General features: G+C 39.8%; 1 protein-coding gene across 2 annotated transcripts in view; it reads left to right on the forward strand.

Annotated features, from left to right (window-relative positions):
* The window catches only part of LOC118783168 (rho GTPase-activating protein 42-like), a 53501-nt gene that overhangs the window by 21613 nt on the left and 18822 nt on the right, over positions 1-13066 (forward strand). For both annotated transcript variants that reach the window (XM_036536889.1, XM_036536890.1), the window contains exon 4: positions 6331-6402. In XM_036536889.1, coding sequence (XP_036392782.1) covers positions 6331-6402 — 72 coding nt within the window. The remainder of the gene's footprint in view (positions 1-6330; positions 6403-13066) is intronic.

The raw sequence follows: 13066 nt of genomic DNA on the forward strand, positions 1-13066 counted from the left end.
ACTCTGAAACTAAAGTGTCGTCCATGGGAATCTGGTGTCAAAAAAAGTAATCTTGTCAACATGCAAATGTGGGACATGACTTTCTCAGTGCGACTTTGAACTTCCTCACATGGGAGTAAGAAACAAGGATCTGACCCTGGGCTTTCCAGTTTACCCCCACCACCCCCGTACATGTGCGCACACACACACACACACACACACACACACACACTCTCCCCCTTCCCTGCTGTAGTCACTGAATTTTGCATCTGGACTCAATTTAAAAGACCAAAAATAAAAAACTGAAGGGGAGAGATTGATATGATGCTTTCAGATTCTTAACCCTACACACGCATCACCACCACCATCCCCCCATCTGCCTCCCCCTAAAGGGACTCCATGTGGCTTGAATTAAGACCCCATACTGTTACGGTGGATTATTAACTAACAGGTATTTAAAGGTGCTGCCCACACTGAAGGAGCCCCAGCCTCACTGGTAGCAGAGAGTATGTGGGCGTCATCAGCCATGAACAGTTTTATTGTCTGTAGCTTGGCAGGGCCCCAGGCCTGGAGTCCTAACTCCAGTGTGCTTTGTGATGGGTCTGCTAGCAGAACCAGTCTGTTATCGTGCACAAACCAGCTTATTCAATTCCTCCGTCCTAAGGGTGCCACTGTAAAATTTTACTGGTCATCAGATCCTTCAGTGGGAAGGGGAGTATGACAAGGCACACTTCTACAAGGTCTGGGCTTGTGTTTCACTATTGGCATTTAAGAGTGGGAGGTGCCACTTCCCTGGCATTGTGGCTGTGAACAGATCTCTAAGGCGACACCTTTGAAGCCGCAGCCTAAAATGTGCTTTTCCGTTAGCTGCGTTTTGCACTCAGTCACCTCCTAAGAGGAGACTGTGTCAGGTGTTAGTTTTTCATTCAGAGACTGAGACTCCTGTGGCCTGTCCAGCTTGAGGTGTCATAATTGCCACCTCTTGCTAGTCCTCTTTCCTCTTTGTTTTTATCCTCATCCAAAGATTAATTGGAAAACCAAATCACATTTCTTCCTAGAATAAGTTTAGTGTAGTATAAAATATTTATTATTACTCAGCTTAGGAGTGTGGTTAGAGGACTGGATCAAAGGGGTTATGGTTCTGAATCCAGTTTAGGATAGTCTTGCATTCTTAAATAAGGTGGTTTAGCTCAGTTGTAACAGACTAACAGACTATGAGACTATTATTTAAGGTGCTCAGTTATCTTTAATGTATTGCTGGATCAGGATATCTGCAATTAATCAATTAATCGATTTTCATACACACAGAAATGCATTGAAATGGGGAAACAAAACAGAATATTGGATCAGTCACTCCAAGATACAGCACTTTATGATTTAGCTCAGTTTATTCATCCACTCCATAATTTTGTTTAGTCAACCCATGGCAACAGTAACCATGAAGAGTCAACCTCTTAAGCATTTCACTGACTCAAAGCTCATATGAATGAATGTGGCAGAGAGGGGGAGGGGTAGACAATGCAGCTTTCCAGCACAGATTTGATATTACTCCAGAGTGTGGGCACCTTCTGTGCTGGGCCAGCGCTATGGAATGTCACATTGACCACGGCAGAGAAAGAAGGGGATTGTTCCCAAGGTTACCAGAACTGTGTTAATGAGACACTGGAGAGGAATTTCAGTTGAACGCACCACCACCAGCTCGACCCCCACTAACCACCCACTACAGGCAGTGCGCTCCCCTCTCCTACCAGCTACTTTGTCAGACTGCCCTCTCAGGATGATAAATGTCTCAATTAGATACAACAAATAAATGAGAAAAAAACTCTGAGGCCCTTTTAACAGCAAGGCAGCAGTCAGCTCAGGTGTTTGCCCCTATCACAGTGACACACACAAATGCTCTTACACTAAGACTTGTGATTGGCTTTGTGCTCATTTGTGTGCATCTTACTGACACCAGGAGATAAAATTGTTCTTCAGAGCAGAACCTGACAGAGACATTTCCTAGTTTAAAGGTACCCAAGGTTGTTCCATGGGAAGGTAAGACCCTGGGTGTGTGTTTGGTTAGATGTGCAAATCTTTTATAAATGCCTTGTAAGGGCAGATAGTTCACACCGGCACTAGGAAGACTCTTTTCTACATAAATTTTGGAAATAGCTTACTAGGATTCCTAGTGGAAGCACAGAATATTCAAGACCAGGCTTGACACAACAGTAGGTAACACTCTATAAGTAGAATGATGACTCTTGTTAGGCTGAATTGCCTACTTTTTAAGATCTTCAGGGCATTTCATCAGGGTTATATTTTAAAATATTACTTTAAAATACCTCTAGAGTACGTTCTCTGGTAAACATCAGCTACTTTCAAGATCTGTTCCGATATATGTCTTAAATGATGATCGTGGCGTAAACTGATAGTGTCTTTCACAGTCCTGAGTGCCCTCTGTTACACCTCCTGCCTCATGACTGTTTCTCACAGCAAGCTATGTGTGATGGGAGGTCATGAGGCCATCCTCCGGTGTAAGTCTGCCATTCACATTCCTCCCCTGTACATTACATTCTCCCACCTAGGATCACTGTCTGGGCACTGTGAGCGCACATGTCATCTGAGGCAAGGAGTCTATAAGGTCATGAATCCTTTGGGCGTGAAATATTCTCCCACATGTTGGATAGGATGAGCCCCAGAGACAGAAATTCATCCAAGTCACTGGGATGCAGGAGAGCATTCCGCATGGGTTGGTGTGAAATTTGCTTAGAGACCAGCTTTCTGCTCTCTGCATATATGAGGACACAGACAGTATTTGGCTCTTGTTCTGCTAGAGGTTCAGAGAGAATATTTTACAGAGAAGTATATGCCATGTCACTACTGAGAGTACCCAGCACCCAGCACAACCGAACCTTGATATAAAAAGGACATTTAGTGAAATCAAGGTGACTTTGCCATGCAAATGTGTTGCCAATCTGTAAGCCTGTAAGGGGAAGCTGTTTAGTATGTATTTGGCATGGCCAACCCCAAACCTTTCTCTGAATTTCTTTTCTACTCAAGCCCTTGTCAACTAAAAAGGTAGAATATATTTCAAGTTCCATTTAGACATAGGTCTGTGTGTTAAATTAAAATAGCAAGGTCGAATGTTGTAATTTTGTCTCAGAGAACAAACCTCAGTTACCCTCACAGCAACCAGTTTAAGTGAAATTTCCCCTGGTGCTAGGCACAACAGCCTACACACCATAAACTTTACTGAATCAAGACATGACGTGTGGAGCTATTTCTGTATGCATGCTTCCTTTTTTTTTTTTTTCTTTTTGTACACACACAGTCAGTTATCAGAGATGTTCAGCAAGGCATGCGGAACTTACTTTCAGAGAATGCTCCAGTGAGACTACAAGCCATTGATTTTGTTCCTGTGAAAACATACAAATATGAAATGTGTATAATTATATGTTTTCTTTCTCTTGTGAGATCCACAATAGTCCACTGTTAATTGTAGTATTACTACAATGTTGTAACTCAGAGAATCTGCTTAGATTTTTTGTATGTGTATTCCTGCTGTAACTGTCATTCATTAGTGTGAACAGGTGTTTTAATGGCAGATTGGCATTTATATCAAAATGCAAAAGCAATGAAAGTGGATGAATGCATGTCTCACAAACCATGCACAGCCCAGCTATTTCAGTTTCATCTATGGATCTGACATAATCATTTATCTGAGGTTTGACATCTGTCAGATACCACTGCAGAATTACATGCCTGCTGGACAAGAAAACATTGCTCACACCCTCCACAGAAATGTGGCTTTCAGGCTCTGATTTCACTAATTCTATTGTGTAATCAATTTTCCATCAGGTGGCAAGAAGATACATATGTGGTAGGATCAGGTACATCAGAATTACAGCGACATGCATGGATTTGCAACAGTTGCTTATGTAAACTAGCCTCAGACTGATGATTCTTGTAGTGAGCTGGCACAAACTTGTCTTGAAATTATCTTACAGAGCTTCCCCTGTAAGATAGAGCCTCACTGTTAATATTTCAAAATCTTTGTTTAATTGTAACAGATGTCTAGTGGTTTTTTTTAATGGCTTGGCTATTATACAAAAGGAATGAGTCATTTTGTTTGACCTAGAAGTAAACAGTGTCTGGTGTGTTTTCATAGTGTCATGATCCAGCCCATTGAAGTCCAAACTCTTACTCATATACCCAAACCAAATGACCAATCCCGCATACATGCAGAGTTATTGTAAAGCTCATAAAAACACATACTGTGGATATGTTCTCGTTATAAGTGTGTAACCCATCTGTGCCTCTCGATGTATTCTGGCTTTTCTCAAATTAAATAATCACTTGCAATAATCAAACTCTATCCACTCTTTTTGCTAGGTGCTTAACGTAAGTCTTCAGAAGGAAATCTGATTTACACACTACCTTAATGCTCTGTAAAATTCCCACAATTGGAATGCATCTATATAAATAACTTACTGTACAGCATAGATGGTCATGTCAAGTTTTCCTTTACACTTGGCAACATTGAATACAAACAGTAATTGAATACAGCTATCAACAGTGTCTAATCCTTGTATACCGTAAGAAAATGAGATAGATTTATAAAATACACAGTTCACATAGTAGTAAATATGTAAAGCTAATAATGAAACATTTGTAAGTAATGCATTTACTTCATGAAATTTCTCCATGTGCTACAAAAGGAAAACTCTTTACTGATAGGCATTTAGATAGCAACTAGTGTGGTACATGTAATGTTATTTATATGCCTGATTTAATTATTTAAATATATTTTACTGAAGGTTAAGTACAAAAGCAGTGCCCTACATAGGATTGAACCATTAATATTTTTTTGTAAGACAAGTTTTCTAATCACTGTTATGTCTGAAAGCATACTGGTGTAGTGTTGTCTGAAAACAACTCAGACAGCCTTGAATAAAAGTGGTTTCTTTTGTTTTTTGTTTGTTTAATACAGCCTTTGGATTTTTCAAAAAATCCAATAATCATCTCTGAAATACTTCATCGTAAGAAAAATATATTCTTTGAAAATTAGCTGAAATATGTGGATTTTAACATTTTAAAGATGCTTTTTATCAAATTACATATTCAAGCTATCAAGTTCCTGAAAAACCTTTTCAATGTTTTCAATACTAAACATCACAGCTAAGATACTGGTTTTCCATAACATAATTTAATAAATTATAAATTAATAAATTTTATTCCCCAACGAATTATACTTTAAAATACTTACGATTTTGAGGATCAAACATCGTTTTTTAGATTGGGTTAAGATCAAATATTAAGGGTGTGAATTTGCGGATTGTCATCCTTACAATTTGTGTTTGGCATTTTTGTTTCAAGACTTCCCTGTGTTAAGATAAGCCAAGATCAACCAGAAATAAAAGTAAAAATGGGAATGGTCCACAAATGCAGACACTGTGCAGCAGGTGTGGATGTGGAAGTGTGCATTTTATGACATTGAAGCCACACTGTGACTCATGGGATTGGATCAGCCTCACGCATTACGCAGAAAGAGCACTTGTGTGTGCCAAGAGGGTAGCGGCATCGAAGCTAAAACCAGCACAGCAGCCACCTCCAGAATTAAAGCTGGTGTTACGGGCAGATCACAGAGCTCAGCCCCTAGTTTATCTCTCACACCCAAGGCACAGAATACCACTAAATCAAGCCAAGTGCTATGTCACTCCCAGACGCCTGCTGCATCAGCCAGACCTGTTTGTTGTTAGCTCTTGATCTCAGAGGAGGGGAGAGAGTCTGCAGAACACCCAGCAGAGAATTAATAATGCCGTGGTGACATATCCGCTGCAATCAGCGCAATGTATCTGGTCTTATCTCTTTCTGCATGGAATGAGACTGTCAGAATGCAGTGAAGACCATTTAGCGGGGTGTTAGCACACCAAGCTAAGTTGTACTCTGGGACATGGTGAGATGCATGGACATGGAGGCATAAATCAACATTTTAAAGGCATTGGAATCTAGAGTTGTTGCTCTTTTTCGTCCACTACAAGCTGCATTGTTTCTGGGTTGCACATCACTGGTATTTTGTACTCATATTTAGTGAAGGGAGGCATTTGATTTGATTCTGGTTATTATATGCCACAATTTATCATTTCTTAAACCCTCAATATGAGTCTGCCTTTAATAAGAATTCGGGACATCTGTTAGTAAATTGAATTTTTAAAATGATCTTTTTTGGCATTTGTGCTGATAAACTGGTTCTCCTTTTTTAATAAAGCAGCAGTCTCATTCTGACTGGTCTGCACATTGCATTTTGTTTAATAGCACAGTACAGTGCAGTGTATACTTTGTTCTTACACTTTTATGATTTGATTTCAGATACAGAATGCAGATGATGTCCTGATTTCGCCGTTGGAGAAGTTTCGGAAGGAGCAAATCGGCGCCGCAAAAGTAACTCAGTGCCACTATCCTTATGGCTCATTGTTCTCTGACAAAAGTGCATTTCAGTGCCATCAGTTTACTTTTCTCTTGTTAGTAGGGGCGTTTCATGCATGAAATTGAAACTGTGTTATTACCTAAGTTGTTTTTAGCTGGGTCTGACTGAATTAGACAGTGTAAATACAACACAGGCCACATCAACCAACGAGGTCAGATGTCCTGATAGTTTTGAAAATGCAAAATTATGCCCATTGTGTAGTTATCTGCAACACAGATGTTGCATATCTTAAATAACCTTTCGTATTGATTTTCAAAGCAACTGCTGAAGCATTTACAGGTATGAAAAGTCAGATTGTTGGCCCTATTTCAGCATTTGCAGCACAGTTGCATTATGTTCTTATTACTCCAGACCTGTCACTATGTAAGTAAATCAGTCTCAGCAAAGTCATTTTGATGCACTGATATTTTCCAATCCTTCCTGTGTTCAAAGACATCACCGTCTGAGAAGTGTTGTGTTGAACTTCTCCATCCTTCACTCTGCCCTAAGACATTGCATTGCCAAAACAACACAGCAGTTTACTCTTCTCTCTGAAAACCTGGGGAGTGGTTTTATTATTTTATTGCGAGAGTTGGTTGTGCTTTTTATGTCTTATCTACACTTGAAGGAGGTTCACTGTCAGTGAAACAGGGAAAAATAAAGCCCTCTTCTATATTGATAAGGTTCAAATATGTTGTCTGATTGGACATGGGTGAATATGTGTCTTACGTGGAATTAATTCACAAGATTTGATTCCATAGCAAGATTAAATGGATTGCAGGTGATGATTCACTCCAGCATACTTCTGCCAATGGCTTTCAAAGCAGTGGCCACTCCATGGGGAACTAAGCTTAAATCTTTCCATTGTGCATGCATTAAACCATGGAGACAAGGTCTAACAAACTTTAAATCAGATGTACAACAAAATGTCATACACATTTCCACTGCTTGCAATAGTACTGACCTGGAAAGTCTATCCTCTAATACTGCCACTAGCTTTCTCTTTTTATCTCATGGAATTGACATATATTTTTAAATTTCACTGTTCAATCTATTATCCATCAAGATGTAGCAGTCGTAGCTCCTTCCTCGGTGCTCTTACTGTACTGTACCTTGTGGGAGCATAATTAGGCGTTCTGTTTACAGTTGATGTTGACCACACTGCTGAGTGTAGTCTTGTTGCTAGGAGGCACACTTTCATCACAGTGCAAATCTGAGGAATAGAAAGTGGTTGGAGAGAACACATTAGGGGCCCTGCCTATGGTGAGATCACACGCTGGTAGAGTTCCAGCTCCCACATGCTATCTCCCACAGAGATCCACAACCTTTCCCTTTCTCAGGATGAGCCTGTGCCTCCCTGTCGATGACCAAAGGCCCGTGGTATATCTTTCAACATGAAGAACAAACTCAAACTCGTGGCGTACCATACACGTTGAGTCAACGCTCGTGAAATGAGTTAAACTCCAGGTGGCCGAAAATGGCTGATAGTTGGTTGCTAGTGGTTGTTCAGGTGTTTAAGAAAATTAACATGTTGATGAGGACAGTTTGATTTTTTCAAGGTGTTATAAAAAGTGCAACGTTAGTTATAAGGAAGTACATATCTGATTGTGACATTTACCAGTGTTTTACAATGCAAAGGTCAATAGGCAGAGCTGTGGAAACTTTCCCATTGGCTCTAGACCAAACTTTTCCTCAGACCACTATGATTTGTTGAAAAGTAAATTTTTCTGTGGACCACAGCCTCATTATTGCATATAATACATTGAACTGTAATAGCTATGCAGTTATTTATATGCTTATCTGAAAGACCAGGTGTCTGTTTCCATGCTGTCTATGTGTTTCCTTGTTAACAGTCTTTGGCTGTAATGAGGTGGCTTGCTTATTAGTCTCAAAACAGCTATACATGGCTTGTCAAATGTCAGTAGCCCCCTAAGCCCCCTACCTTTGTCACCAATGTGGTCTTTTATTTCCTCAAACCATTTCCTCCTAATAGTCGTGTCTCCTCCATATGACCACGTTTTATGCAGAGTGAGATAAAAGGCAACAATCAGAATGGCCTGGACTAACCTTTCTCAATTCTGGGAATCCTGACGGATGGTAAAAGCCTGACCCCTGCAATTACCGTTCCCCAAGTAGAAGCAGTCAGATGAGCTAGCTGAGTAAAGATCTGCCGTACTTAATAGCTTGCCTTTTTTGGGCCTGCTGATCTTCTGCTCCCTGGCTGCTGCTGTGAGCGAGGTCATCCATTGATGTATTGTCTGTTCAAGCCAAAGTGAAGCGTTTTTCGGGCCTGCTCACACGCGCTCCACTTCCTCTTGTCGACAGGCCATTAGGAGCGCTTAAGCAATATCTGCTCAGAAGTTCATTGGCTTTTTTTAACGATATTGAAATTATCAAAGACATTATGAGCCATATTAAACAAAATGTCTAAGTCCCATTGAGGGAGAAATGAAAGGAGGAGTTAATCGCTGTCCTTACAATAATCCTTTTGTGTCTAGTTATTTCCTATTAGCCTCTGCAAGATTGATTTATCCTTTGTCAAATGCAATCTCTTCATCTAACAGGGATCTCCCAGCGAGACCCATTTAGAGACAGCTGTTTGTCATTCTTTTTTTGCATTTCTCTTTCATATGAATATTTATGAATGAGATTTGTGAGCTGTCAGAGGGAAGTGAGTTGATTTAGACCATTGTTTTTTTGTGTAGTGCCATTATCGTATAGCACATGTAACACATGAAGCCATTTGAACAACACAGATTGTGTTCATTACCTTGCACTACAGCCTATTGTTTACATTTGTTTTACCAGTATAACAACAGTTTATTATTAACATGTAAGCTGATTTGTTTCTAAAGAAAAAAACTGTTTCAACCATGTGAAAAAAGAACAGGAAAGGGAAGTGGAATTTCACTAGGTGTGAAATGTTAAAAATAGTTGAAATTTCAACAGCTATGAAATGTCAGAGGTGGTTTCAAGTTGTAAATATTAACAACATTAATGCATGTCTACTAAATAAGTTGTTCAATGTCTTAAACCACATGGCTACCTGTTTTAAAGTTTTGTGCTCAAGCCACATGATTGGTAATCATTCCAAATATCCCCCACTTCAGTTATTTTATTGTAATGCTTGTAATGGTCATAGGACATCCATTCCATTTGGCTTAGACAAGGAACTGTAAAAACATTCTACTTTTTAAATTATTAATAAATTACTGTGTTTTAAGAAGCTTATGATTTAGCCTGCTTCAGTTTAGACTCCCAGTGAGAAGACAGTACATTTTACCTGCCTCACATTTTACTGATTACCGCATATGTTAGTCCATAGAAAAAGCCACATGCAGACTCAGGTTAGATGAAATAGACTATCATAGACATTGTTTTATAGTACCTTTTCCTGAGGAAATCTGCTCTTTATTAATTTATGCATATCTGTATTGTTTTATGAAGTGTATAACTGTTTTGGTTATTATATTACAACTTACTATTTGTAGCTTGGTATAATGAGCATTGTTTTTGGAGCAGATACACCCAGCCACTTGCTGACACATTATGTATTAGAAATTAAAATGTTCCATCTCATTGTGATACTTTAATGACAGTTGTGATGTTTTGATCATGCTACTGTTTAAGCTTTAGAGGGATGTATGTTTTCAGAAATCTGGTATGCAAATGAAACCAATGTCAGTATTCTAATGGCACTAAATATGTTGAGTAAGATTCTACAATTCTCCAGTCTCAGATGTCTTCATCTGGGTAGTGATCCAGCCTCTAACATGAGCAACCTACATATAGTTTAACAGGCATAAACTCAGCATGAGATGTTGACTCATAGAGATGCTGTCAGAAGCTTTGTGGCAAGGTTGATTCAGACTCTGAGTGAAAGCGTACATTCCTGAACTGAAGAACGTGTTTAATTCAGCTAATTGAAATTATGCTCAAAGGCCTCTCGCTCAGTTCAACATCCATGATCCTTCACTGCACACCAAAGGTTATGTTCCACTCAAAAACCAATGTTTGTGTTGCCTATGTGTGTTTCTAACACATCAAGACCTTGGAGTTTTTGTAGTTTTTTGCTCAAACAGACAGTGCAGAGATTTTGTTGGGTTCCGCAGCTGACCTCTTGCAGTTTTGGCTATTATTTTCATTGATGTTTCACTAGAGTATTTCTTCATTGGGTTTACGCGGTTCACCATTCAGCTGAGTGCAAGCAGCAAAATAGCTCAGATCAGTCCAGGCAAAACCACTAGAGAGACAGTTTGTGGAAGAGGTAGATCAAAGCCCCAACTTCTATGAATCCTAATACATCTCTCCAATCATTTGCACGTACCACTGACCGCACAGATCATAGTGATTACTTCTACACTGAGGAAGAAGGCTAATATGTGGATATAAAATTATATGTGTTACACATATGACATTAAGTTGTTTTTTTTTTTTATTTCATTGCACAGCTAAATGTGTTAGGATCACCTCTCTCTGTCAAAAAGGCAATATGTGGTAAGGGCCTTTTTTGTAGAAAGCAAACTGCATTCTGCAATTTTGTGAATGATAGTGTTTCCCTCTTTATATTGTGAAACTCTGGAAGTGCATGAGCTTTTATTTACTGTGATACAGACTTTATTTCACTCCCCCAAATTGCTTATACTGAGGCAATAGAGCGAAAGGCCGTTTCACACAGTAACCTCGAAAGGATCTAATGTTGGAAACAAGTCATGTTAGAGAGTGCCATATTCTTAAGAAGAGCCTGCTTCACAAACCATAGTGTGAAGCTGTTTTTCTCTTTGTCACTTTTGCTCTGGAAATATCTGTCGGAGGTGCTTGGTCAAAGTACAATGAAGATGAAACAACCTCTTGAGTTTGCGAGTTGTATCCTGTCCATGAATAAAATGGCTGTGTTTTTATGAGCATGTGTAGGTTGAAGAAGGATCAAAAGGATCAAAAGGAACATTAATACTGTTATCTTGTGCTGGATTAATAAAAGTATTTACCTTACATTGCCCATTTTTTTTCTCAGTGTAGTTGCAGACTTGTGGAGTACCAGATAATTAGCAATTTCAAAATATTGTATTTGATCATAGGTTATGCATGCGCAACTAATAGCGCCTAATGAGAGTTTTGTCATCAGCTGCGGCGCGAAGGTAATATCCAGCAGCGGACGCTTTAGAGCAAGCCGTGCGCTAAAACAGAATTAAAAAGTCTCTGTGATCACTGCCGTGATCGAGCCGCTTTACCCCTCAGGCGTTGCCTCTTCTTGGGTTTCTGTCAGGAAGCGCTGCACCAGAGACGACTACTAAAAGAGAGTTTTGCGAGAAGAAAAGCAGTCGGCGGGTCTCCTGCCGTCCTGCACAGGAAGACGAGAGACATGTCAGAACATGGCAGGGGAGCAGGTTGTGTCTGCGTGCTGTAGCATCTCTGTACAGCTGGGAGAGGCAGACTTTATGAACCAGTGGGTGGAGCTATTTAGTGCTGTCAGTCACTTGCTGTTTTGAACTTACCATGGCGTATTTATATAAAGATTAATGCATTTTGATTAGTTTGATGTCAGTGACTTGTTGTTTCCCCTAAAGTGAAGTTCGTGAAGCCTCAGTCTCCAATGACCACCTCTGGCTGAAGAGTAGCGGGATGAGAACTGTTTTTGACACCCTCCCTTCATCCCTTCACACAGTTCCAGTGTACTAAACCCAGCTCTTCTGTGTATGCTTGTCAAATGCAAGCAGTCTGTTGAGGCTCTGATTCATTCAGCCAGATTTGTAGTATAAAAGAAAAATGATAAAATTTAACTGTACATGAACTAATTTACCAGAAACCAAGGTGAAACATGTAGCTTAGAGGAAAATGAACCCTGCAAACCGCTTTTCTTACAGTGATTATAGTTTTTTGGATTTAACCAAAGCACTGAGTTACTTTGACGTGCTTTGTTGTGTTTTCTCTGTTTCCTTGTATTATAGTATGAGCAGATGTTGATGATTATTCAGTGTTAATTAGAGGCTGATTTTAGAAACAAAGCCTTGTGAACAAACACAGGCTGAGAGGTGGAACAAAGCCTTTCATTGCTGTCTCATAAAGAGCTGGGGTTCAGCTGAAGGCTTTTTCCTGTCTCTCAGAGGATGCGATAGCAGGTCTCACACGGCAGAGTATCAAAACAGCACAACCGATGGAGGTGTTCCTGTTTAATCGCCTTTCTGGGCCAACGGTCCAATTAGCCTTCCTTTCTTAATGAGCACTGACCGTCTGTGCACTCCTGTCACCACTAAATAGTGGTTCCTAATACTCTGTAGCAAACACTCTACTTTTTTAAGCTTAAGGCTGCTATGTACACCTGTTTTGTTGGGTAAAGATTTACATTTTACCCTTAGGCAAATAGTTTATTGAAGCAGGCCATTGTTAAATATCCCATATATTTGGCTCCTTGTTCTGTGATGCTTTTAGATGTGCAAATAAAATTTCAGTGGGTTCACAACCCTGGTCTGTTGTTGGATAGAAGGAGCACCACATCCCACCCCTACCCATAGCCTGCTATGGACCATCACCAAATGCCATTCCTTCAGCCAGCTAAGAGCTTCTGTATATGTTCAGTCGACTTGTGGACGTAATCATTCACAAGATTTATGATCTAAGAGTTTCTTTCAATGGCCTCCT

The sequence above is a fragment of the Megalops cyprinoides genome, chromosome 9 (assembly GCF_013368585.1).
Source record: "Megalops cyprinoides isolate fMegCyp1 chromosome 9, fMegCyp1.pri, whole genome shotgun sequence".
NCBI lineage: Eukaryota > Metazoa > Chordata > Actinopteri > Elopiformes > Megalopidae > Megalops > Megalops cyprinoides.